At 45.0% G+C, this 26,677-nt stretch overlaps 1 protein-coding gene across 11 annotated transcripts in view; it reads right to left on the bottom strand.

The window, feature by feature from the left end:
- Positions 1-4,084: 4,084 nt before the first annotated feature.
- The window catches only part of LOC122544513 (Fc receptor-like protein 3), a 49,943-nt gene continuing 27,350 nt past the window's right edge, over positions 4,085-26,677 (bottom strand). For 6 of the 11 annotated variants that reach the window (XM_087984617.1, XM_087984618.1, XM_087984619.1 and 3 more), the window contains 11 exons: positions 21,601-21,879; positions 20,550-20,822; positions 17,778-18,062; positions 16,545-16,847; positions 15,155-15,253; positions 14,120-14,150; positions 13,492-13,565; positions 10,812-10,871; positions 10,100-10,159; positions 8,608-8,740; positions 4,085-6,618 (listed from right to left, as the gene is read on the bottom strand). In XM_087984617.1, the coding sequence (XP_087840743.1) occupies positions 6,516-6,618; positions 8,608-8,740; positions 10,100-10,159; positions 10,812-10,871; positions 13,492-13,565; positions 14,120-14,150; positions 15,155-15,253; positions 16,545-16,847; positions 17,778-18,062; positions 20,550-20,822; positions 21,601-21,879 (1,700 nt within the window). In that variant the 3' untranslated portion in view covers positions 4,085-6,515. Of the gene's footprint in view, positions 6,619-8,599; positions 8,741-10,099; positions 10,160-10,811; positions 10,872-13,491; positions 13,566-14,119; positions 14,151-15,154; positions 15,254-16,544; positions 16,848-17,777; positions 18,063-20,549; positions 20,823-21,600; positions 21,880-26,677 lie in introns of all 11 variants that reach the window. The other 5 variants (XM_043683753.2, XM_043683751.2, XM_087984621.1 and 2 more) reach the window with 5 other exon arrangements.

Here is a 26,677-nt window from a genome sequence, read left to right as displayed (position 1 = left end):
CCTTCTGAAAGAAGAAATTCCCCTTTATCTCTGTTTTCAATGAGCGACCACTCCCTTGTTCGTAGATGATGTCCCTCTGGTCCCATGTTCTCCCCCACAAGGGGAAACAACTTCTCTCCACATCTCCCCTGTCAAATACTTCTAAAAATTATCAATAAGGTCACCTCTCATTCTTCTAAACTCCAATGAGGACAGGCTCAATCTACCCAACTTCTCATCGTCAGACAGTCCGTCCATACCCGGGATCAGCTGAGTAAAATTTCTATGGACTGCCTTCAATGCCCAATCTGTCTTTCCGATAGGAATCCCCAAAACTATTCAGTCTCCAAGCTGTGGTCTGACTGGTGCCTTGCATCATCTTTAAGCAAAATATCCGAACGTTTATTCTCCATTCCCTTTGAAATAATGGCTGCTTGCTTTCCCTATAACCTGCTGAACGTTGATGCCTTTGTTTGTTATTCACTGGCAATGACTTCCCGATCCCATTGAAAAGGAAATTCTCCATGGGAGTGTGTTTGAACTTTGTCAGAAGTTGCTTCAACCTCTGGAATCTAAGCAACACCAGAATCGTAAGAAAAACTTTTCTCAACTGCTTGAGGACTTCAAAGAATCTCTGTACATTTGCTAAGTGCAGCTGGTGTTTTTGAAGGTGTTTCTCATGTACCACAACATCATACAGCATTGTATATTATCACTGTATGATTTGGGATCTCCAGTGGGCAGATTTTATGCAGATTTTCTGTTGACTTGTTAAAAATTTTGGTAATCTGTTCACCACACTCTCTTTGCAACTTATCCATTGGCTGCTACTATACCCCTCTGTTTTCTGTACTTGGAAAGTTTAACTGTTTACTGCACAGCAAGTCAATTTTCACCCTCATTTCCAGTGGTTGTATGTCCAATTGGGCTGTTTCTGATAAAAGTCATGGAATGGCTTTGTGAATGAATAGCAAGTGTATGAGAGAGGGTGTGTGAGAAAGAGTGGAGTGAGAAAGAGCACAGACTTCTGACAGAGGGTCTGTGTGTGGGTGGGTGGGTGTGAGATTGTGTGTGAGACTGTGTGTGTTTGAGAGAGAGTGTGTGTGGCAGAGTATGTATATGCGTGAGAGAGTGTGTGAGACTGAGTGTGTCTGTGTGAGAGTGTAGGTGAGACTGGAAGAGAGAGTTGATGAGAGTAAGCGTGTGTATGTGCGTGTAAGGGTGAGAGGGAGACTTTGTGGGAGGAAAGAATGGGTGAGTGTATGTGTATGAGAGAGACAGCGTGTTGTGTGGGTGGGAAAGAGTTTGTGTGCGAGACAGTGTGTGTTTATGGGTGAGAGAGTGTGCGCGACAGAGAGGGAGAGACTGTGTGTGTGATAGGGAAAAATAGTGGGTTAGAGATAGTATGTGTAAGTGAGAGAGAGTGTGTGTGTGAGACAGTGTGCGTGTGAGAGAGCGAGTGTGAGAGAATGTGTGTGAGAGAGTGTATAAGAGAGAGTGTGTGAGACAAAATGTGTGTGAGAGAGAGACTGAGTAACACAGTGTGTGAGAGAGGGCGTGTGAGACAGAGTGCGTGTGTGTGAGAGAGTATGTGTGAGACAGAGTGAGAGAGTCTGTTTCAGACTGTGTGTGAGCGAAATTGAGTATGAGAGAGTGTGTGTGAGAGAGCGTGTGTGTGCGAGAGAGAGTGTGAGTGTGAAAGATAGAGAATATGTGTGAGACAATGTGTGTGTCTGTGTGAGAGTGTGTGTGTGAGACAGAATGTGTCTGCATGAGACAGTTTGCGTGAGACAGAAACAGAGAGAGATTTGATGAGAATAAGTGTGTGTGTGTACGCGTGTGATGGTGAGAGGAAAAGTGTGAGAGAGAGGAACAAGTGTGTGAGATTGTGTGTGTGAGAGAGACAGAGTTTGTGTGCGTGTGTGTGAGAGAGAATGTGTGTGAGAGACAGTGTGTGAATGTGAGACAGAGAGTGGGTGTATTTGAAACATTGTGAGAGCGAGATTGTGTGTGGGAAAGTGTATGTGTGTGTGAATGTGTGTGTGTGTGTGTGAGAGAGAGAGAGAGAAAGAGATAGAGAGAGAGAGAGACAGAGTGTGTGAGAGAGTAGAGACAAAGTGTTATGCAGTTCTAAAGCATGGAACAGTCCATCTGGGCCAAGATGCCAGTGGCGCCTAGTTTTTACAATTTAATCTAGTCCTATGTGCTTGTGTTTGAAATGACAAAACTACATTTCATCACTACTACGGACAGCCTATTCCAGACACTCACCACCCTTTGTGTGAAAAAATTGCACCACTGGACTCTTTTGTATCTCTCCCCTCCCACCTTGACGAAACCATCATCATCTTGTAGAAGGATATAGGTGTGCACTTGTGATGGCAAGGCTATATGCCAAGTGCTGGGGAAATGGGATTAGACAACAATGAGGTGCTTACTTTTGACCAGCACATATGTGAAGTGCTGATAGGCTATTGTTTGCGCTGTAGACTTCTACAACTCCGTGCCATTGACTCTTAACTATCCTCTCGGAAAATTAAGAATGGGGGCAATTAACGGTAACCCAGTCAATGATGCCCACGTCACATGAGCGAATGTAAAAGATTGTGATCTTATTTAATATGAATTGAGTTGAATTGATGACCACATTCTCGTGGTTACTCAGGATTCGGCCTTTGGAGTCATGGAGAAGGGAAAGCATAGAAGGAGGACCTTCAGCCCATTGCCTCTGTGCTGGACAGTTTTGAGTGACAGTTCAATCTTGACTGCTCGATCTCTGCTTCAATTCATCAGCTCCTCCGCTGACAGCAACTGGCCTTCTGTGAAACATGTGACTGACAGTTGGGTCAAGTTGAACTCGAAAGGCAATGTGTCATATGAGTTTAGATTAGAGTGGTGCTGGAAAAGCACAGCAAGAAGGCTTTTGCCCGAAACTTCGATTTTCTTGCATCTCGGATGCTGCCTGACCTGTTGTGCTTTTCCAGCACCACTCTGATCTAAACTCTGGTTTCCAGCATCTGCAGTCCTGACTTTTGCCTCCTGTGTGATGTGAGGAAGCTCGGTGTGGAAATGACCGTGGGTAATGTCACCAAAGTGCTTCCCAGTCGCGGGTTAACATGGTGGGTGTTGTGAGTGTGTGCACGCTAACTAGTCTGTGGTGTATGAGGCTACGCAACATAATTCCCATATTCTCTCCATCACAGTTACAACGCCAAGGTGATGGGGAACAGAAATGTTGTTTCTGTGTAACGTTACATCACCTGGCCGCAACAAATTATAGACACATCAAAAATAGGAGCAGGAATAGCCCCTTTCATCCTGCTCCCCTCTAGCCCCCCCATTGAAAAAGATGGAATTTGGATCCCTGGCGCTGCGAGGCAGCAGTGCTAACCATTGAGCCACCGTGCTGCCCATAATTAGAGGATAGATTGGGGTGTAAGGGAAACAGGAATGGGTAGAGCGGGGCTCAACAGAAATGGGAAGGTGATAGAGATGGGGAGGAGAGGAAATGCGAAAGGGTGATAGGTTGGAAGAGGCAAGGTTCAGAGGAGGGATCATTGAGGAGAAATGGGGAGGAGAATAGAGTTGCGGGAGATTGAGAGGATATGGGGTGGAAAGCGATGAAGTGGGGGAAGGGGGATTGATTATCCCCCTTTCCTATTTCCCGTGCACCCCACTCTAGCCCCCTCCCCTGTTTGCCGTACCCCCTTCCCATATTACTCCTGGTCCCCACTTTATTTCCCTCCCCTGCTCCCCCCTCCCCCACTCTACACCCTCCCCCTTTCCCCTGTCCCCCACTCTATTCTGCTCCACTGTTTCCACTGTCCCCAGTCTACCCAGTTCTCGTTTCCCCTAACACTCCCACTCTATCCTCCTCCCTGTTTCCCCGGCCCCCACTCTACTCCCTTCCCCTGTTTCCTCTGCCTGCCCAACTCTATGCCAGTTTCGTGTTTTCCATGCCCCCCACTCTATTCCCCTCCCCTCATTTCCTTTCTCCCCAAACTATCCATATTCTATCCCCCTTAAGTCCACATGGCTTTGTAGAAAGGTCACTTGATCTGAAACATTAATTCTGGTTTCTCTCCACAGATGCGACCAGACCTGCTGAGCTTTTCAAGCAATTGCTGTTTTTATTTCTGATTTACCGCATTCACAATTCTTTTAGTTTTCATTCTCTGATAATCATCTCATATCGCATTAATAGAGTTGCACCAGCTTATCTTTATTTAATAAAGAAAATCTCCCAATATGTTATGTACTGTAATTTTGTTCATCACTGAAAACGGAATTATTCTGTACAAAAGCAAAGGCCACCAAGACAGATGCAGTTTAGTGTCGGCGTGAGGTTAGCTAATTTGGGAGCAAGGACAGGAAGATGGATTATTATCTGAATGGTGATGGATTGGGAAAAGAGAATTGAGGACTGGAGTTGGGATGTCATGTTACGGCTGTTCAAGACATTGAGCAGGACATATTTGGAGTATTGCATACAATTCTCCTCACCCTACTGTTATTAAATTGGAAAGGGTGCAGGAAAAGTTTACAAGGATGTTATCAAGGCTCATGGGTTTGAATAATAAGGGGAGGCTGGATAGCCTGAGAAGATTTTTTCTCTGGAGGGTCAGAGTCTGAGGGGTGGGCCCCATAGAGGTTTATACAGTCATAAGGGGCATGCATAAGATGAATAGCCAAGGTCTTCATGCCAGGGTTGGAAAGTGGAAATGAGGGCATAGATTTTAGATGACATTGGAGAGATTTAAAACAGACCTTCGGGGCAATTTACCACGCTGCGTTTGGTGCATATACGGAACAAGCAGCCACGGGAAGTGGATACAGTTACAATATTTTAAAAGAATTTGACGGGCACATGGATAGGAAAGGTTTCGAGAAATGCGGGTCAAATGCACGCAAGTAGGGATGGTTCCATTTCGGAAGCCTGGTCAGCATGGATGAGTTGGGCTGAAGTTTCTGTTTCTTTGCTATATGACTCTATGATGCTGTAATTAGCGGCATGCATACTGTCCTTGCCAGCAATGCCTTACATCCTTTGCATGAACGAAGGGCCGTGATGTTTAAAAACTGATAGCCCGAGTCTTTGCTCGGTCTAATGCTCAACAATTCATCGACATAGCCCTGCTGTTCTGTTGAAAGACACATGGGACCTATTGACCAGAACCTTCCACTTTCACACTGTCATTGCCCCTGATGGTGTTTATCAGTTTGCAATCAGATCTGCTCCTTTTCTGATGGAGAGCAGTTTTCAGATCATTACGAGGACGGTATTAAAATATTAACATCTTCAACAAAGCCTGTATTAACATCAGACCGAGCCCTTATGTGGTGCCGTGGCAGTGTCCCTACCTCTGAACTGAGAGGTCAACTTTTCTTTTATTCACGGGATGAGGGCATCACTGGATAGATCAGCATTTATTTTGCATCTCTAAATGCCAGAGGGAATTTAAGAATCAACCGCATTGTTGTAGACCTGGTGTCACAAGTAGGCCTGAAGAGGTAAGAATGGCAATTCTGTTCGCTAAAGGACATTAATGAACCAGATGGGTTTTACTGACAATCGATTCACTATGACAATCAGTCTCTTAAGTCCAGAATTTTTTTTGAGTTCAAAATCCAATATCTACCATGCTGGTATTCAAACCCTAGTCCGCAGATTATTACTGGGGTCTCTGGATTGACAGTCCACAGATAACACCACCAGGCCATTGCTTCCTCATTCAAAGTTCAAGTCTGTTGCTCTGGAGGTGTGTGATAACCCCACCTCCGTCAACATGGCGTTTCCAGAACATCTGCAGCGAGAGAAATCCCACAAATTCGCACAACAGTGTTTGGAATCTCAGAAAGCCAGATCAAAGCATCCGGCAGGGGTTTTGGATTGTTGAGAGATCTCTCCTCCATGGAGATTCCCAATCAGCCATGCTTCCTCCGTCCCGATCTTCAATGGCTTGCAGCTCAGTGCCCGTTCTGTCCGTGGGGCAAAAATTTGCAAGTTCGAGCCCCATGTCACAGGAAATATTCTCCCTGAAAAGTAACTATTAAAACTGCCTGGTTTCTGTTTTAGTATCTCCCTCCTGTCAGAACTGTCTGACAATTTCTGTTCGAAGTTCTGTTCTAGTCAGTATGGGACAGATTCCTGATCGTCCATTCATTGAAGGGGCCAGACGTATTCTTCCCCTTAAACGTCAACCAAATGAAAAGCTTAATCCTCAGATATGTACATGAGAGCGAAGGAGATGCAGGTATTAAATATCCAAAGACAACTAGCAGCCAAAAGAGTTTAGTAAATTCAAAACCCAGTGGTGTACAGAATTGATTAATGGTCACACTGACGTGAAAGGAGCTTCCCCAGAAGAAAATAAGTGGAGTCAAAATGCATTGCGAAAAATGGTGTCCATCATAAAGTTAAGAAGTTTGTTATCTGTACACAGGAATTACATTGTACCGCTTTATCAACCGGTGTATAGAACCGAATGAACACCCCCACTCCATCTGACTTCTTGTTTATTACTTCCGCGGAATGTTCATGTAAACGTTTCCATCCTCTCCGTCATCTTCCTGCGAGGGCTTGCTGAGGTCCAGTTTGGCGTATGTGATACAAGATTCATCAGGGTCAGTCTTTGAATCCTGCAATGGAATGATATTGGAAGGAAATTGGAATCTAGTGGGAGCAAGAAGCTGAAGGGGAAGGAGAGGTCAGTTGGGTTACAGGTAGCAGTGAGTCTCAGAGGAAGATGGGAGTCACCATAAGGCGGTTCAGGGCTTGCAAGTTAGAAATCTTGGCAAAGTGACACTGTCCCAATCTCTGAGCCAGGCGGGCAGAGTTCAAGTCCCACATGCTGCTGTGGTGTGCTATGTAGAGATAGAAGCTGGAAGGTGATGTGGGAGTGGGACAGGACTTTGGTGAGGCCAACGTCTGCACTATCATAAGGATGTGATACACTGGAGGGGATGCAGAGGAGATTCACCAGGATGTTGTCTGGGATGGAGCATTTCAGTGATGAAAAGAGGTTAGATAAGCTCAGCTTGCTTTCTTTGGAATAGAGTAGACGGAGCTGGTTTGATTTTGTTTCCATTTACTTATGGGACGGCATCGCGACTGGGCCCAGAATTTGTTGCCCTGTCTCCAGTTGCTCTCCTGAGCTACTGTACTCCCACCTTCTGAAGGTTAACTCACAATTCACGTAGGGAGGGAATTTCTGCATTTAGACCCAGCAACCCTGAAGGAACGGCTGATGTATTTCCAAAGGATGTTGAGTAGCTCACTAGGGTTGGTGTTCCCGTCTGCTACCTTTGTCCTTCTAAGTGGAATTGGCTGCGGATTTGAAAGGTGCTTTCTGAGGATCTTTGCTGACTTCCTACAGTGCATCTTTTAGATGGTACACACTGCTGCTACCAATTGGGTCCAAATGACAACGGCCTGGCAAGTACTTAACGTCAATATCAGTGATGTTTTAATACTGTACGAAAGGGAACTGGAACATCAACACCAATATTGCCCCAACTTTGAAACTCACTTGTCTCTGGGCATTGGAAGTGGAATGCGAAACATTGAGAAATTTACTCCATTGAGAAAGCGTTGCCGGTTATTTTCCATGTGTTTAAAAGCACATACAAACTTGGGAGGGAGGGGGAGCAGAGAAAGAGGATGCAGAGATGCGTCAGTGTGATTTGGACAAGTTGAATGAGTGGACCAATGAACGACAGCTGCAGAATATTGTGGATAAGCGTGAGATGATCAAATTGAGAGCAAAAACAGGATGGTGAATTATCTGAATAGTGATGGATTGGGAAAGGGTGAAGTGTAACAAGGCTGGGTGCCCCTGATACACCAGTCACTGCAAGTGAACATCGCAGAAGCAGCAGGCTGGCCTTCAGAGTGAGAGGATTCGAGACCAGGAGCAGTGATGTCTCGCTGAACTTGCACCGGGTGAGACCACATCCTGTAGTACTGTGTGTGCAGCTACTGGGTCTTCTTATCTGAGGAAGGACGTTCTGTCTATGGGGAGGAGGGGGGGGGGGTGGGGGTCTGCAGGGAAGATTTCCCAATGTGATTCCTGGGATGGCAGGACTGACGGATGGAGAGACACTGGATTAGTTAGGATTATATTCACAGGAGTTCAGAAGCATGACGGCGAATCTAATAGAATTGTAACAGGACTAAACATGGTGAACACAGGAAGTGTGTTCCCGATGAACAGGAGTGAGTACAGAACCTGGGGATTACAGTCTAAAGGAGACAGAGTAGTACTAAGTTTGGGAGTAATGTCTTCACCCAGAGAGTGGAGAGCCTGTGGAGTTTTCTGCCACAAAAAGCAGTCAGGGCCAGAACACAGGATGTTGTTTAGGAAGGAGTTGGATAGAGTTTTTAAGGACTAAATAGAGAAAATGGGGGAACAGGAGACTAAGTTGGATCATTCTATTGAATGGGGAGAGTAGTCTGCAAAGGCTGAATGGCCTACTCCTGCCCCTACTTTCTATGACGTATGCTTCAATTAGTCTGATAATAATCAGCAGTTGATGTTTTACATTGTGGATGCAAGGTATAAATCTACCGTACTTTCTGTGGCAATAGCCGTGGTCTATTTAGACTTAAAATGTAACATACCTTCTTACCATCGGTGGAAAAAACAATACTCTTCCCTGGAAATAAAATACAACAAGATGAAACTGATCTGGACCCATCGAAGGCTGATCAATACTAAATACAGAGCTGCATCTGTTGAAATCATATCTCTGCTTTTGTCAACTTTGAAAAAAAGAAAAAAGAATCAGTGCAACGCTTTCTAATTGGATTCCGAATTTCTCAATCAATCCCGACACTGCAAAATATCGCATTTAGAAAATTCAGCTCTGTTAAAATCGTACAATTGGTTTTTCTGATAAATAAGACGGTTTATCAGTTATTAGGATGCGGGTCAGTGCAACATCTTGAACAGGCCATCTTAATCTCATCAGCCTTTGTGTCACATGCCCAGTTGTTCAGAAACGACTATTCAGGTTGCATACATTTTGGTTTTAACTCCTGTATGTTGCTAGTTCAGTGTAGTTCACCTGGTTGGATGGCTGGAGTTTGCAATGCATTTGCCAACAGCATGGTTACAATTCTAACACCAGCTGAAATTACCCTGAGGAACTCTCCTTCTAAACCTCTCCTCTCTCATGATGCATGATGACCGGCAAATTAATTTGACAATCCTCCCACTCCTCTCTCCGCCCCCCCCCCCCCCCCCCTCTGTCTTTCGCTGTCTAATGAGAAAACAGGATAATGGCGTGGACGAAAATGACATTTACAGCTCATCCCCTGACACGGTGACTGAAATGAGAGACAGATCTCATTATAGATAAGACCAATTCCAGTTGAAAATTAGTTTATGGGTGTTGAGAAGCATCTGCATGATAATTGTAAGTTCAATTCTTTGAGCAACAATATAATGGGCGGTGCTTTTATTTTCTCTGTCATCTCAAATTGGTGAGTGACAATATTTAGCCAATCGGCTTTAAGCATTATGTGACAAAAACAGGACTTGCTTTCTGTCTCTCCACAGATGCTGAGTTGCTCTAGCATTTTCTGGGTTTATATGCTGCAAAACTAAATCTGTTTCTCTCTCTTTCTCTCCACAAACGCTGCCAGACCTGCTGAGTTTCTCCAGAAATGTCTGAATTTGTTTGAGATTTACAGTATCTGCAGTTGTTAGCTTTATATGAAAATGATCTATAATTGCCTCAGTGAAGAATAAAGTACATATCCCACTGCCATTCTCATACACAGAATGTATATAAATGTGCAAAAAGTGATTCTGACGCAACTACTATCATAACCCACCCACCAACATACACAACTACATCCATCTCTAATTGCTCTTTGAATTTGTTTTGGGTCGCTGACAACATTTAAATGATCTCTGAATTCTTTGCCTTTACGCCATTGACAGAAGAAGAAAGGGACAGAGCAGATCAGATTGGAGATTGTTTCTGATTGGCTGGAGCTTCCACTTTCTCAGCCACTGGGATTGTGCTATTGTTGGAGCTTCAGTAATCTCACCCCCACTGATCTCCCCCAATCCCATCTCATACATTCATAGTATTGAAGAGAAGAGATCTTTACCAGGCTCTGTTCCCTTTTTGATGGCGACCTCTGAATAAACCAAACCCGCAGTGGTGTTTTCTACAAAGAAATAAAGTGTAACAAGAAACACACATCAATCTGAGCATTATGTGACAAAAAAGGATTTGCTTTCTGTCTCTCCACAGATGCTGCCAGATCTGCTGAGTTTCTCCAGCACTTTCTGGGTTTATATTCTGAAAAGCTAACTCTGTTTCTCTCTCTTTCTCTCCACAGACGCTGCCAGACCTGTTGTGTTTCTTCAGAAATATCTGAATTTGTATCAGATTTGCAATATCTGCAGTTGTTAGCTTTAAGCGAAAATGATCCATAATTGCCTCAGTGAAGAATAAAGTACATGCCCCACTACCATTCTCATGCACAGAATGTATATACATGTGCAAAAGGTGATTCTGACGCAACTACTATCATAACCCACCCACCAACATACACATCCCTCTCTAACTGCTATGTGAATTTGTTTTGGGTCGCTGACAACATTTAACCCAACTCTGAATTCTTTGCCTTTACCCTATCGACAGGAGAAGAAAGGGACAGAGTGGATCAGATTGGAGATTGTTTCTGATTGGCTGGAGCTTCCACTTTCTCAGCCACTGGGATTGTGCTATTGTTGGAGCTTCAGTAATCTCACCCCCACTGATCTCCCCCAATCCCATCTCATACATTCGTAGTATTGAAGAGAAGAGATCTTTACCAGGCTCTGTACTCTTTTTGATGGTGACCTCTGAATAAACCAAATCCGCAGTGGAGTTTCCTACAAAGAAATAAAGTGTCACAAGAAACACACATGAATCTGACAGCTTCGCTATAAAGGGCTAAATGATCTATAGATCAAATAGAGTAGATAGATACGTAGGTAAGAGAGATTGTTAGGCAAATACATTTTAGACTGAGATAGATAGGAGCTTGATTAGGAAGGGGGATGAAGGTTAATAGTGAGAAAGGAGGAGAGTCAGGTTGAGGAATATATCAGACCCGATTAAGGGGGAGGAGGTGCCTTGATAGGCTGAATTGCCTAATTCTGCTCCCATATCTCACGTCCCTATGATCTTATCTAGATAGATCGATAGATAAATATGTATACAGAGACATTTCATTAGAAATCATTAAGTTAGCCAAGACCTCTCTAAAGACTGCTGTACAGGAAACGTGCTCCTCTTCATTATTATTTGCTCAGGCCACATTTGGAGTATTGTGGATTGTTTTTGTTAGCCAGGCGAAAGTGAGGACGGCAGATGCTGGAGATCAGAGTCAAGATTAGAGTGGTGCTGGAAAAGCACAGCATATCAGGCAGCATTCGAGGAGCAGGAAAATCGACGTTCTGGGCAAAAGCCCTGCATCAGGAATGTGGCAGGGACCCTCCGGGGTGGAAAGATAAATGGAGCGGGGTGAAGCTGGGGAGAAGGTAACTAAGAGTATAATAGGTGTATAGAGGTCGGGATGAAGGTGATAAGTCGGAGAGGAGGGTGCAGCGGATAGGTGGGAAAGAAGATTGGCAGGTAGGGTAGGTCATGAGAATGGTGCTGAGCTGGCAGGTTGGAACTGGGGGAAGGTGGGGAGAGGGCAAATGTGGAAACTGGTGAAGTCCACATTACTGCCCTGGGGTTGAAGTGCTCCGAGGTGGAAGACAAGGTGTTCTTACTCCAGGCGACAGGTGGTGAGGGAGTGGCGGTGGAGGAAAACCAGGACCTGCATGTCCTCGGCAGTGTAGGACGGGGAGTTGAAACGTTCAGCAAACACCCTGGTGGGGTTGGTTGGTGCAGGTGTCTCGGAGATGTTTCCTAAAGCGCTCTGCAAGAAGGCATCCAGTCTCCCCAATGTAAAGGAGACCGCATCATGTGCAATTGGTACAGTAAATGACATTGGCAAATGTGCAGGTGAAACTTTGAAGGATGTGGACGGCTACTTTGGGGCCTTGGATGGATGTGAGAGGGGAGGTGTGGGCCCAGGTTTTGCAATTCCTGCGGTGGCAAGGGAAGGTGCCAGGAGGGGAAGGTGGGTTGTTGTTGGGCGTAGAACTTACCAAGTAGTCACGGAGGGAACGCTCTTTGTGGAAAGTGGAAAGGGGTGGGGAGGGAAATATATCCCTGGTGGTGGTGTCCATTTCGAGGTGCCAGAAATGTCAGCGGATGGTGTGGTTTATGCAGAGCTTGGTAGGGTGGATGGTGAGGACCGGGGGGTTTTGTCCTTGTTGTGGTTGGACGGGTGGGCTTTGAAGGCAGAGGTGCAGGACGTGGATGAGATGCATTGGAGGGCTTCCTCAAACACGTGGGAAGGAAATTACGGTATTTCAAGAAGGAGGTCATCTGGTTTGTTCTGTGGTGGAACTTGGTCTTCCTGGGAGCATATACAGTCCAGGTGGAGGAATTGGGAATATAAGATACCTACCAGATGATGTGGAAGCATTAGAAAGAGTGCAGAGAATTTTCACTAGGATGTTGCCAGCTCTCAAGGACATTGGCCAAGAGGAAAGGTTAAATCGACTTGGATTGTTTTCACTGGAAAGACAGCTTTTGAAAGGAGACCAGATAGAGATCTACGACATTATGAGAGGCATATATAGGGAAGATAGTGAGAGGCTTTTTCCAGGGTTGATGTTTCAACTTACAAGGGGGCACATTTCAAGGTGAGAGGGGGAAAGGTTTAAGGGAATTGTGCGAGGAAGTTTTTCACATAGTAAATGGTTAGAGCCCGAAAAGCATTGCCAGAAATGACCGTGGAAGCAGGCATGTTTAACAGGCCTGCGGGTGGCCACATGAACAGGGAGGAAATAGTGGGGTAGAGACCAAATAAAGGCATGAGGTACTTTTTTTAGTTTGGTTCGGACATGATCAGCACAGGCTTGGAGGGCCGAAGGGCCTGTTCCTGTCCTGTACTTTTCTTTTGTTCTTTTCTTTTCATGACCCCCTTTGAACCTTCCATCGAGAAGGAAACGTTTCTTCCTGTTATCTTTTCTAAGCTCCTTATCATTTTGCACATCACAAACATGAAGCAGTTCGCATTTTTGGAGGTTATATGGATTGAAATTTTGGGCATTGAAAGCGGGGAAGCAGGGACTAAGTTGGATGTTCAGCCACGATTCTATCAAATGGGCAGAGCAGGCGAGAAGGGCCAAATAGCCTATTCCTAGTTGCTATAGGAACCAGAATTTGAGTTGGATGGTTAGCCATGATCGCAATGAAAGGCGGGGCACGCAAAAAGAGCTGAATGGCCTACTCCTGTTAACTACTTACTGCATAACACTTCAGCCACCGCAGCTCTAAGGAAATCAGCCCTATTCGAGCCCGTCCAGAATTTATCCAGAATTTCTACCAGGTTACAGTACACTCTGACTGTGTGGGGCTCTTTAATCATATCGTTACAATGACACTCACCAGCAGTGTGTGCTGATCCAACTACTGCATACTCCAGATTGCTGGCTGCTGCCCCTTCACCAGAAGGTTGGGATCTAGTTACAGTTGAAAGGAGAAGGAAAGGAAGTCGTCATTTCGAACACAATGCTTTCAAAACCATGTTCAAATTTAAGAAAACGGCAAAGCTATCAAACAAAATTAAAAAAAAACTCAGTGAGACCTGGTATTCCCTGGTCCCATGTCTCTGGTTTCCATCCAAACATGGAGTGTTCTCACCCTCAAGGAGCTGCCCAGTTCTCTATCTTGTTTTCACTCTTATCCTTTGGGGAAGGTGATCCGCCGTCCTTACCTGGGCTGGGCCTACATGCGACTCCATATCCTGGTTAAATATTACTGCTCTCTGGGGCACTTAGTGATTGACAACAAATGCTGTCCTAGCCAGTGACAGAATCATTCCCGATAATGAATAGAAGTTGTCTGGGACCTTACTGGAGAATAGTATCCTGGTTTGTCTATAAGACCTAGGTTAAAAGGATGCAGTCATATCCAAGCTCCCTCTATGACTTCTTCGCTTCTGTCGTCTCTCCCTGATTGAGAGGAATCGGGATAAACAATGGCAAATATAAAAACTGTAGTTTCAGTCACTTACTTCCTGGGCTGTGACACAGTTGACGAATTGCCTGCAGGGAAAGAGAGAATATTCTCAGCATCATTTACAGTAGCTCTGTACTGTCACAGACAGGAGCTGCCAAAGTGTTATCTCAGTCAGAAACAGGGAACATACAAATCAATAGATGATAATTGTCAAGCCTGTCTTAATGCATTAAACAGCTTAACATATAGCAGCTGTATAAGTTTAGGGTGATGGGTAGGGCTAGTGTGAGGGGTAGGATTCTGATAACGGTTAAGGTTAGTGTTAGGGTATTTCGTTTAAGGTTAGAGTTATGGTGAGGTGTATGGTTTGGATTAAGATAAGGGTTAGAGGCAGGTTAGGTTTAGGGTTAGGGCCAGGGCTAGGGTTAATTTTCGGATTAGCATTAGCTGTTTCGTTAGGGCCAAAGTTAGAGTTAGGGTTAAGGTTATGATTGAATTACGATTAAGTTTAAGGTCTGAGTTTGCGTTAAGGATGGGATTGAGTCTATGGTTAGGTTTAGGGTAAGAATTAAGGTTGAGCTAGGTTTAAGTTTAGGGTTAAGCTTCGGCTAGGGTTCAATTTACGGGTAGGATTAGGTCAGCCTGCCCAGTGGATACTGAATAAATTTAAGGAATATATAGACAATGTTTTAACGAGTCATAGTTTAAAGAGAGTGAGGCATTAAAGTGAAGTTGATCCAGATGCATTGCCCTAAATGACAGAACAAGATCTTGAGGTGCTGAATGTGCTCATCCTGTTCCCGACTCTCATGGTCTTACATCTCTCCTCTTCTCTGAGGTGCTTTGACATAGAGTGGTGGGGTGTGGTGGGTCACAGTTACCCGACCAGCAGGCTAGCGTTATGAGCACTCTCCCTCCCGACTGTCAGGAACACGACCTACTCCAGATCCCGACCTTCACCTCCTTCCCCCGGCTCTCCCATTCAGCTGAAAGGTTACATTGTGTTGGGGGGTGGGGGGGGGGGGGGGGGGTAGCACTGTCATGGTGTGAGGATGTGGAACAAGTCCCATTCCCATGGGATGTTACAGACCTGTGTCCCTCCAGTGGATGTAGTACCACAACACAATCAGGCCAACCAACAGCAGAACTGGGAGGAGCGACGCCATGATTTCCTTGGAATAACCCTGAGCTGGAATCCAACAAGAATATTCAGCTCACGTTAACAAATTCACCAGGAATTTTTATCACATCACCCCTGCAAGAGGTACACAGTTAATATCAGACTGACCAACACCTACAGATATGTAACTCCCTGCCAGCATAGAGGTATCGAGAGTCTCAGAGTGTGGCAGAATTTGCCCCACTGAGCTACCTACACCAACCCCACATTCCCATACGAACCCCACTTTCCCACACTAACCCTCCACAGCCTTCAATGTTATGACATTTCAAGTGCCGACCCAAGTACTTTGTGAAGGTTGGGAGATTCCTGCTCGGCAGTATGTTCTAACCCCCAACACCCTTTGGGTGAAACAATCCTCAAATCTCCCTTCAAACCTCCCGTCCTTCAATTTAAATGACGTTTCCATCCTTAACATGGTTACTGACCCTTTTACTAGGGGAACACCTGTTTCCTTTTTCCCCAGTCCCTTCCCCGTTATGTTGTGGCTGTACAGGACATTGGTTAGGCCACTGTTGGAATAGTGCGTGCAACTCTGGCCTCCTTCCTATCGGAAGGCTGTTGTGAAACTTGAAAGGGTTCAGAAAAGATTTACAAGAATGTTGCCAGCGATGGGGGATTTGAGCGATTGGGAGAGGCTGAACAGGCTGGGGCTGTTTTCCCTGGAGCGTCAAAGGTTGAGGGTGAGAGGGGAAAGATATAAAAGAGACCTAAGGGACAACGTATTCACACAGAGGGTGGTACATGTGCGGAATGAGCAACCAGAGGACGTGGTGGAGGCTTGTACGATTGCAACATTTAGAAGGCATTTGGAGGGGTATATGAATAAGGAAGGATTTGGAGGGATTTGGCCGGGTGCTGGCAGGTGGGATTAGATTGGGTTAGGATATCTGGTTAGCATGGACGGGTTGGACTGAAGGGTCTGTTTCCATGCCGTACGTCTCTATGACTCTATGGCTCTATATCTATTGGGTTCCCCCTCAGCATTTCCTGTTCCATAGAAAGGATTCCAAGATTATCCAGCCTCCCACTGTTCCTCGCTAAAATCCAGCGAACATCCTGGTAAATCTAATCTGCACACTGCCCTCTCCATGAGGCATTAAATTCCAGTTTTTTATTGCATTCAAATTCCACCAGGAACAAAACCCAACACTATTCGGGATCAATAACCTATGTTAATACCACCCAGCTATCACCTCCCCAACTGAGATGGTTAACAGTTTCTGATTAGCACAGACTGGATGGAGCCAATGGTCTTTCTCTGTGGTCTGTCTATGTTCAATCTGAATGTCAATGTTACCTCGTAGCGTGAATTCGATGTAGTCGCTGGTCACATTAAAAATGGTGTGGTTGGCTCCTTTGTTGATTGCTGCACAGTGATACCTTCCGACATCATCTCTCTGGAATGAATGAATAACCATCTCACCACCGTCGGCAGTCACTTGGTAGCTTGCACTGCCGTTTCTTAGCGACATGTTGTCACGGTACCAAACGAACTGGGGCTCTGTGCCTTCCCTCACCCGACAATGGAGAACAAGGCGGTCCCCAGATTGTATCTCAGTCCCGTTAATGAAGAAAATTAGCACAGCATCTCTGACAGGAACTGAGGAGAAAACACACCGTGACAAAAAGCATGGAGTTTACCCATTGATTCAGACCCACTGTTGGAACCAGTTTGACACAATGGTTTTAAAAGAGAGTTACGGAATTCGATAGATTCAAAAAACTAATGCAACGGATGGATGGCATTAAACTGGAGAGAATACCGAAGAAATGTACAAGGATATTGCAAGGATTCAACACTCTGAGTTTCAGGGAGAGGCTGGATAAGCTTAGCTCTTTTTCATTTCAAGTGTAGGAGACTGAGTTGATATCACAAAAAAGTGTGTAAGATCTTGGTTGGGGTGAATTAACTCAGTCTGTTTTCCTACGTTGTGGAGTCGAGGACTAGAGGGCAACAGTTTAAGTTTCGACAGGAAAGATTAAAAGGGAAACCTGAAGAACAACTCTTTTACACATCGGGTGTAACGCATATGGAATGAGCTGCCAGTGGAGTGGCAACACTTAAAAGTCATTTGGACAAGTACTTGGATAGGAGTGGTTCAGAAGGATATGGACCAAGTGCAGGGACATTGGGGTGGACATTTTGGTCGGCATGGACCAATTTCAGCAGAAGGGCCTGTTTTGTTACTGTAGGGCTCTATGATTCTGATGTGCCGCTGTTGTTTCAGAAAGTATGATGCTGGAATATGTATAGTTGACGTTTCGAGTATAAACTCTTCATCGCATTCCTGATGAAGTTTTTATGCCCGAAACATCGACTCTCCTGCTGCACGGATGCTGCCTAACCAGCTGTGCTTTTCCAGCTCCTTACCTTTTCACTCTGATCTCCAGCCCTCTCTCAGTCTCTGTGTTGCTTTAGTCAAAGGTATGGCGTTCAAAAACGAAGCACCAGCTTTGAGTTGGTCTCAGCAGCAGTTTTCCCGAGCTGATGGTTTAGTTACTCTTTGGGAGAGAGTCCTTGTGAACTTACCTATCACTGCGATCTCTATGTCTTCACTGTGTTGAGGGCCTGTCACTTCATTTCTCACTGAACAATGGTAATGCCCTTCGTCCCTCCTGCTGATAGGCCCGATGTTGTAAACAAGCTCAGTGCTGTTGGAAAGCTCCCTGTACAGTTCCACACTTGAGCTGTTGTAGAATTGGTAATAAATCGGCAGAGAACCATTGGAGACTGAACAGATTAAGGATCCTGGGTCTCCTTCGATCAGATCCTTTCCGGGTTGAATTATTAGTTCCGGTTTTGACACTGGAATTCCTGTAATCATTGATCATTGCATTTGGCGGAATTAATTGCAAACTCAACTATAAACATCACCACAGTCACACAAAAATGCATATCCTTTTGTTTTTGTTCATTCTTTGGATGTGGGTGTCACTGGGTACTCGAGTATTTATTGCTCATCCCAAATTGCACAGAGGACATTCGATGGTTGTTGGGCTGCAATCAGCCTTTGGAATTGAATTCAGATTCTCCCATATGGTATGGTGGGATTTGAGCCGATTCTCTGAATTTTTAGGACATAGAATAGTACAGCACAGGGACAGGCCCTTCAGCCCATCGTGTGTACGCATGATTTGGATGTCATTCTGTACGAATTCCATCTGACTACATGTGGTCCTCATCTCTGTACTCCCTACATATTCAAGTGTCTGTCTAAATGCCTCGTAAACATTGCTATCACATTTGTTTCTACCAACTGTTCTGGCAGTGTGTGCCAGGCACCTATCACACTCTGTGTAGAATCATAGAGTCATAGAGATATAGCGCACCTTCAGTCCAACTCGCCCGTGCTGACAAGATATCATAAATTAATCTCATCCCATTTGCCAGCAGTTGACCCTTATATCTCTAAACCCTTCCAATTCATACACCCAACCAGATGCCTTTTAAATGTTGTAAGCTTACTGGCCTCCCCCACTTCCTCTGACAGCTCCTTCCATAGATGCTCCATCCTTTGTGTGAAACTGTTACCCCTTAGATCCTTTTAATCTATTCCCCTCTCACTCTAAACCTACCTGTCAAGTATTGGACGCGCCCACCCAAGGGAAAAGACTTTACCTACTTATCATTTCCATGCTCCTCAAGATTTTATAAAGCTCTATAAGGTCACCTCTCAGCCTCTAATATTCCAGGGAAAACAGCACCAGCATATTCAGTCTCTCCCTATTGCTCAACTCCCCCAACCTTATATCCTTGTATTTTTTTCCAAAACTCTTTCAAGGTTCATAACATCCTTCCTTTTGGAGGGAAACCAGATTTGCTCACAATATTCCAGAAGCGGCCTAACCTATGCGCTGTACATCCGCAACATGACCTCCCAACTCCTATACCCAATGCTCCAACCAGTAAAGGAAAGGATACTAATTAGATTCTTCATTATCCAATCTATCTGCATCCAAACTCCACTTTCATGAAACTGTGAATCTGGACTCCAAGGTCTCTTTATTTAGCAGCACTCCCCAGGACCTTACCAATAATTGTATAAGTCTTGCCTTTATTTGCCTTTCTAAAATACAGCACTTCACACTTATCTAAATTACACTCCACCTGCCACGCCTCAGCCCATTGGCCCATTTGATCAAGATCCTTTTGTACTCTGAGGTAACCTCTCCTCGCAAATCGCCTTTAAACACTCCTCCTTTCACCTCAAAGCTGTGCTCCCCACACTAGTATTTGATATTTCCGGGGAGAGAGACTCTGACTGTTCACTCTGTCCATGCCTCTCATAATATTATATACGTCATACAAGTACCCTTACAGCGTCCAATCCTCTGCTGGAGACAACTCAAGTTTGTCCAACCTATTCTCATAGCTCACTTATTCCAATCCAGGCATCATCCACGTACACTTGTTTTGCACCATCTCAGAAGGCTCCACATCTTTGTTACAGTATATCCTTCAAATGAGACAGAACTAAAGTTTTATACAGCTGCAATATGACTTGCCAACATTTACACTCATTGCCCTGACTGATGACAAGCATGCCATATGACTTCTTTACGACGTTATCCACTTGGGTTGCCACTTTCAGGGAACTATGAACCTGCACTGCAAGATCCCACTCTATATCAATGCTCCCAAGAGTCCTGCCATTTACTGTATATTTTTCTCATGCATTTCACCTACCAAAAAAATGAATCAACTCATAATACACTGGATTAAAATCCATATACAATTCCTGTGCTCAACTTTCAGGTTGCGCACTGTCCCGCAACTCCACCAAATGTCATGTGCAAACTTACTAATTAGAAGTGGTAAGCGCAGAAAAACTGTTATTGATAATCGAGAGACATCCAGCGGTCGCAGTCTAAAAGAGATGGAGTTGGACTGAAATGGGGACGAATGCCTTCACCCAGGGAGTGGGAGGCTGTGGAATTCTCTGCCACAGAGAATGGTCGGAGCCAGAAAATTGAATGCTGTTTCAAGAAGGAGGTGAATAGAATGCAAGTGGCCAAGGAACTGAGTTGGAAGAGCAGCCACAATCCTAGTGCATGGGCATATCAAGCTCCAAGGATCGAATGGTCTGTTGCCATATACATGTTCCAATAATTTACTAGGCAGTGAATCCCACAGGCTCCTCAGTCTCTGTATGACGACATATCTCCCCATCTCACCCAATACGTTGTGCTCTTTGTCTCTAGCTCTCCAATATATGTCTGTGAGATATGGGGTGTGATGATAAATTGTCTCTATTCTGAGTCTTTAACAGTTAAAAAACGGACGATAATAAATTATACTTACGCCTGATGGACAAATAGAGCTGATTACTGCGTTTCCACACCTTCCCGTCTGTGACTTCACAATGGTAAGTACCCGAGTCTGTCGGATGAGCTGATTCAGAGATGTAATCCCTGTGGTCTGACGGAGACTGGAGAGGGACCTCATTTCTGTAAAAGCTGTACCACAAGGAAGCTTGGGAGGGATACTCTTCAATCCAGCACACCAGTTTAACCCGTTGGCCATCAAACAGCTGCCCCTCAGGATGCACGGTCAACATCGGGATGGTGAACGCTTCTGGAAAGCAAAAGGACATGTTTCTGTTTCAACCTGTGGAGTGCCTGGGCTTGGGGAAACTCGGTGATCAGAATGAGAGCAAGAAAATCCTGAGACGGGGTTAGTGCATGAGATTCCTAATAATCCTTCAAGGCCAATCAAGGCTGTTAACATAGTGTCAGCTGGAGGTCAGATTTGGTGACGATTGCGATAGAATTTGGAGTGAATAAATACAACCTCAGCGAGAGTATTGCACTCGGTTCTGGAATCCACATTCTAGGAGGGACAGCACAGCACAGAGAGAAGATGTGGAGGCAAATTTACCAGGATATTGCCCTTGGGGCTGGAGAGTTTCAGTGATGGCGAGAGACTGGAGAAAGTGTTTTTGTTTCCTTAGAGCAGAGGGCATTGAGACGAGGATGGGGGTCATGATTGAGATTTATAACATGATGAGGCGTGTAGATAGGGTAAACAGGAAGAAACGTCATGCATTTCGTGGAGGGATCAATGACCGAGGGAGGGAGTATAGATAGAAAGTACGGGTCAGGAGTTTTTAGAGGAAATGTGAGAGAAAGCATTTTCACTCAGAGGCTCTGGACCTTACTGCCTGTAAGGTTGGAAGACGCCAAAACCTTCATCACATTGAAGAGTGTTTAGATATGACTTCACAATGCAAGGTTATGGGGCAACGTGCTGGGGAAATGGGGCTTAGAGAATAGTGAGGTGGCTGTTTCTGACTTGATGGGTCGAAGGGTATTTAATATGTTCTTCGGACTCTGCAATAATGATAGATAGTTACGTTTAACAGAAATGTGAATGCTGTTGCTCCTCTTCATCAGTCCGTAAACCGTATTGATCGCTTCACAGGCGTAATTCCCAGAAACGTTTGCAGCCGCTGAGTTAATGGTGTACACGCTTCCATGATCAGGTGCAGTCTGCAGTGCTGCGCTGTCTCTGTAAAACCAGTAGTGAAGCTGGAGTGAGGGCCATGCCACCAGGACAGTGCACGTCAGCGTGAACTGGAGCCCCTCGAATACTTCAGCTGGCTCCACCCTCAGCACGGGCTTGGCAAATCGTTCTGGAATAGAATATGTAATTGGGACTTATCAAGCAACTGTTATCAGAGAAAAGAAGGCACTATGGTGACACGCAATGAAGAATGTGAACATTTACTGACAAAGTACATGGGAGAGGGCAAAACTTTATCTTTCTCTTACTTCCCAAATTTCAAACTCCGTTTTGATGCTACTAGTGCCATAGAATGGTGGAGACATATAGCATGTATGGCACGGTGGCACAGTGGTTAGCACTGCTGCCTCACAGCGCCAGAGACCCGGGTTTAATTCCCGCCTCAGGTGACTGACTGTGTGGAGTTTGCACATTCTCCCCGTGTCTGCGTGGGTTTCCTCCGGCTGCTCCGGTTTCCTCCCACAGTCCAAAAATGTGCAGGTTAGGTGAATTGACCATGCTAAATTGCTCGTCGTGTTAGGGACAGGGGTAAATATACGGGAATGGGTCTGGGTGGGTTGCACTTCGGCAGGTCGGTGTGGACTTGTTGGGCTGAAGGGCCTGTTTCCACACTGTAAGTAATCTAATCTAAAAATCTAAACACACTCTTGTGCCCAACTTGTCCATGTGGACGGGATCTCCCATGCTGATCTACTCCCATTTGCCACATTTGGCCTATCACCCTCAAAACCTTTCCAACTCAAGTTCACAGAGACAAAGAAAGAAAGACCATTAGACAAAGTCATACAGAGACATAAGGAGGGGATACATTTGGCATTTGCCTCACACCCAGCCTAGGATACAGAAAAACAAAAAGGGGTTTGAGCTATAGGGAGAGGCTGAAATGGCTCTAGCATTGCTACAGAGAGGTGGCCATCAACGTTTATAAAATCATGAGAGGTCTAGCTAACGAGAATAGTCACTTTCCCAGGGTCGGACAATCTGAAAGCAAATGGCATAGGTTGAAGATGAGAGGGCAAAGATTTAAAACTGACCTCAGGGGTCACTTCTTCCCAAGCATTGGTCGAGCTGTCAGTGGAAATGGGTACAATGACAACATCTAAACAACATTTGGTAAGGTATGTGAAACGGAAAAAATTGGAGGGATATTGGCCACAAGCAAGCAAATTGGACAAGGTCAGTTTAGGAAACTTAATTGTCATGGATGAGTTGGACCGAGGGTTTGGTTTCCATGTGTTTCTATGGCTGTATAAAACTAACTATTAACTTAGGTATTGATTTACTTTTTGAGAAGCAGACTGGTAGTGTGTGGCAATAAGCATAGCTGGTGGGAACATTGTAACAACAAGGTTATTCCAGTTCATCTCCTTCACACACACCTTCAACCATGACATCAAATTCACCTGGACTATCTCAGATACCCCCCCCCCCCCCCCAGCTTCCAGGACCTTTTCACCTCCATCTCCAACAAACAATTCAACACTAGCATCTGTTTCAAATCCACTGACTCACACAGCTATCTTAACTACGCCTCCTCCCACCCAACTCCCCTGTCAACAAGTGATCCCTTACTCCCAATTCCTTTGCTTCAGCCGTATCTGCTCCCGGGGTGAACAATTCCATTCCACAACATCCCAGATGGCCTCCTACTCTGACGACCATAGTTTTCTATACCCCGTGATCCACAATGTCCTCAACCACATCTCCACCATTTTCCACACCTCTGGCCCGGAAACACCACTCCCCAACCACAGCAAGGAAAGAGTCCACCTGGCCCTCACACCCCTATCTGCAAATCCAGCGCATCATCTTCTGCCAATTCCTCCACCTATAGTCAGACCCCTTCACCAATGCAATATTTCCCTTCCCACCCCATCCACTTTCCAAAGGGACCATTCAATTTTCTACTCCTTCATGAGGTTGACACTCCCAACCAATCTCTCTTCCATATTGGCATCTTTCCCTGTGTCTACAGGAGGTAGGAAATCTGCTCTCACATGGCTCGTCTTACTTTTGTCTAAGGCCCCAAAGAATCATTCTAAATCTGACAGAGGTTTATCTTCATTTCTTCTAACCTGATTTATTACATCCATTGCTCCCAATGTGGTTTCCTCTACACAGATACTGAACAACAACTCGGGGACTTGTTCAGGGAATATCTGTGGTCTCTACGCTCCAATCACCCCCACCTTCCGGCTCCCTGCCATTTCAACTCACCCTCCCACTCCCCCAATGTCATGTCCACCCTGGGTCCAGTGACTCATCACAATCACCTCCAACGTGCATCTACGTTTCGCCATCCCACCTACCTTCCTCCCCAACCTGACACCCCTCCTTCTAATTATTACTCAGCCAACTTCCCCAACCGCAGAACTGATGAAGATCCTGGCCTGAAACTTCGACTCCCCTGCTCCTCTAATGCTGCTTGACCTGCTATGCGTTTTCCAGCTCTACATTTATCGGCTATTCCGTGTAATATCTTAGCTTCCATATAGAAACAGAAAATCACAGATTTCATGCCTTCGGCCCATCATATTAATCCCACATGTCCACAGCTGTCTATTAATGGTTGCCTTGTGTTAATCATTCATAGCAATTGCTGGACAGCTTACCGATCGCCAGAGCGCAGTTAATGGTCAGCCGCATGGATGTGGGGAACAGGAGTCACATGGAAGCCAGACCGTGTCAGGAACGGCAAATTTCCCTCCCAGAAGGACATTAGCAACACATATAGGGATTGACCGATTATTAGTAGCCCTTTAAATTCCAGATTTTTATTCTTTGGTCATGCTATCACACAACAGATCCTTTGGCTCACCTTAACCTTATGCCCTCTAGTTTTAAACTCCCCTTCTCTATGGAGAAGAACTTTGTTGTTCACCTTATTTATGCCCTTGTGATTTTGTAAACCACTATAAAGTCAGCCCTCAGCCTCCTTCACCCCAGGTGTTATCCATATGTCTCAAACTCTCCATTTTCGTCTACAGCTTTGTAAACCTTATTTTTACCCTTTTAAAGTCAAATTCCACAATCTGCCATGACGACATCTGAACCCAAATCACTCCCTGCCTCACTGGATTAATAGGCTACTGGTAACACCACTAAGCCATCACACGGCTGGTCTGTGGTTTGAGTCTGCAGCCTTATGATGTGTCATTTTATAATCTTCTAATTTATTATGAAAGTTTCGATCATGTCCAAGACTCAGAATTTGAATTAATGATCTAAACCACAAAATTAAAAGTCTTTATATGTCCTTTGCTGCAATCCATCTTGAACGTTTGTGGTCTGGTTTACTCACTGTCCTTGAATGAGGACAATGCCATCCCCATTGCCCTCGGCCCACACTACTTGTCCCATTACTTCTCGAACTGTACCTCAGCTAAAAAGAGAGAACCACGTTTTTCTTTATTATCCGACAGATCAACAGTGTCTTGGGAACCTTTTCAGCACCACCACAATTTCTTCTGCACAGTTCTTAAATTACGAAGCAAGAGAGAAAGGGCATTGTGAGTACATTATGACATGAAGAGTTGCAGCATTTAATGGCAAATGTGCGAAAACAGATTTGCAGAGATGTTTCAAAGACTCTGTGTGCTGAGTTATACGGAGAGGCTGGATAGTCTGGGAAGTTTTTCCTCAGAGTGTCGGAACTAGAGGCTATAAAATCATGAATAGCATGGGTAGGGTGAATAGCCAGTCTTTTCCCCGCGGTGGGGAGTCCAAAACTTTAAGGACATAAGTTTAATGTTAGTGGGGAAAGATGTAAAAATGACCTGATGGGCAACCTTTTCACATAGAGGGCTTGTGTGCCTGTGCGTGTGTCTGTGTGTGTGTTGTGGGTGGGGGGGGGGGGGGGGGGGGTTGGGGGAGGTGATGGGGGGTGAACAAGCTTCCAGAGGAAGTAGTAGATGCCGGAAAAATTACGACAGTTAAAAGATATATGGACAGCTACATAGATAGGAGAGGTTTAGGGGGATATAGGCCAAACATAGGCAAATAGGACAAGTTCACGTTGGGAAATCTGGTCAGCATGGACAAGTGAGGACAAAGGGCCTATTTCCATGCTGCCTGACCTGACTCTATTTGGCGATGATGTGTCACAACCATTGACATGGGTAATATTTACAGATTGTAACAGATTCCACAGAAATTAAGGTTGTTTTATGATGAGAGACTGTCGAGGTTGTTCAGAGGTTAGAAGGATGAGAGAAAAATGCATCACTGTTTATTGGTTAGCTCGATTGGATGGACACACAGTGATGCCAACAGTGTGGCTCAATTATTGCACCAGTTGGAGTGACCATGAAGGATTCTCATTCCCAATCTCTCCCCTTGCCTGAGCTGTGGTGATCCTCAAATTAATCCACAAGCTATCCCCCTCACACATGATAGCGTGGGATGGTGGTAACTTTATAATGTTTAATTTTAATCATAGGATGCAAATAGCAGATTGACAGATGAGACAGGAGAAACCTGCAACCAATTCTAAAAGAGGAAAGACTTCACAGCAATCTAGTTATGTTCAATACACGATATCAGTTGCATGACACTGTTATCTTTTGCTACAAATTCAGTGTATTATTATCCTGCTCCCAGTTGCCTGATGAAGGAGAAGCGATCTGACAGCTAGGATTTCCCAAAAAGTCTGTTCGACTATAATCTGGTGCTGTCTTATTACATTAAAAGCAGTCAGGTAGTTTGAAAGCTACTGGACCCAAAGAAGCAGCTCCATGCTAATACCCTCTCTATGACATCTCTCCTGAAAGAACCTGTGTTTCATTTTATCTTTTGTCCCAAGGGGTGTTTATGGAGAAGGTGCAAGTATTTGGAACAGCATCATTAAGTTGGGTTGATCTATTGGGATTTTGGACAGGTTAAGTTATTCAGTGTTCAGTTCTCTTTTA

Source organism: Chiloscyllium plagiosum, unplaced genomic scaffold (genome assembly GCF_037043375.1).
Source record: "Chiloscyllium plagiosum isolate Xiang-an unplaced genomic scaffold, Cpla_swu_hap1 HiC_scaffold_49, whole genome shotgun sequence".
Lineage (NCBI taxonomy): Eukaryota > Metazoa > Chordata > Chondrichthyes > Orectolobiformes > Hemiscylliidae > Chiloscyllium > Chiloscyllium plagiosum.
The sequence above is the reverse complement of the archived record's forward strand: the minus strand, read 5'-3'. Positions and strand labels throughout refer to the sequence as shown.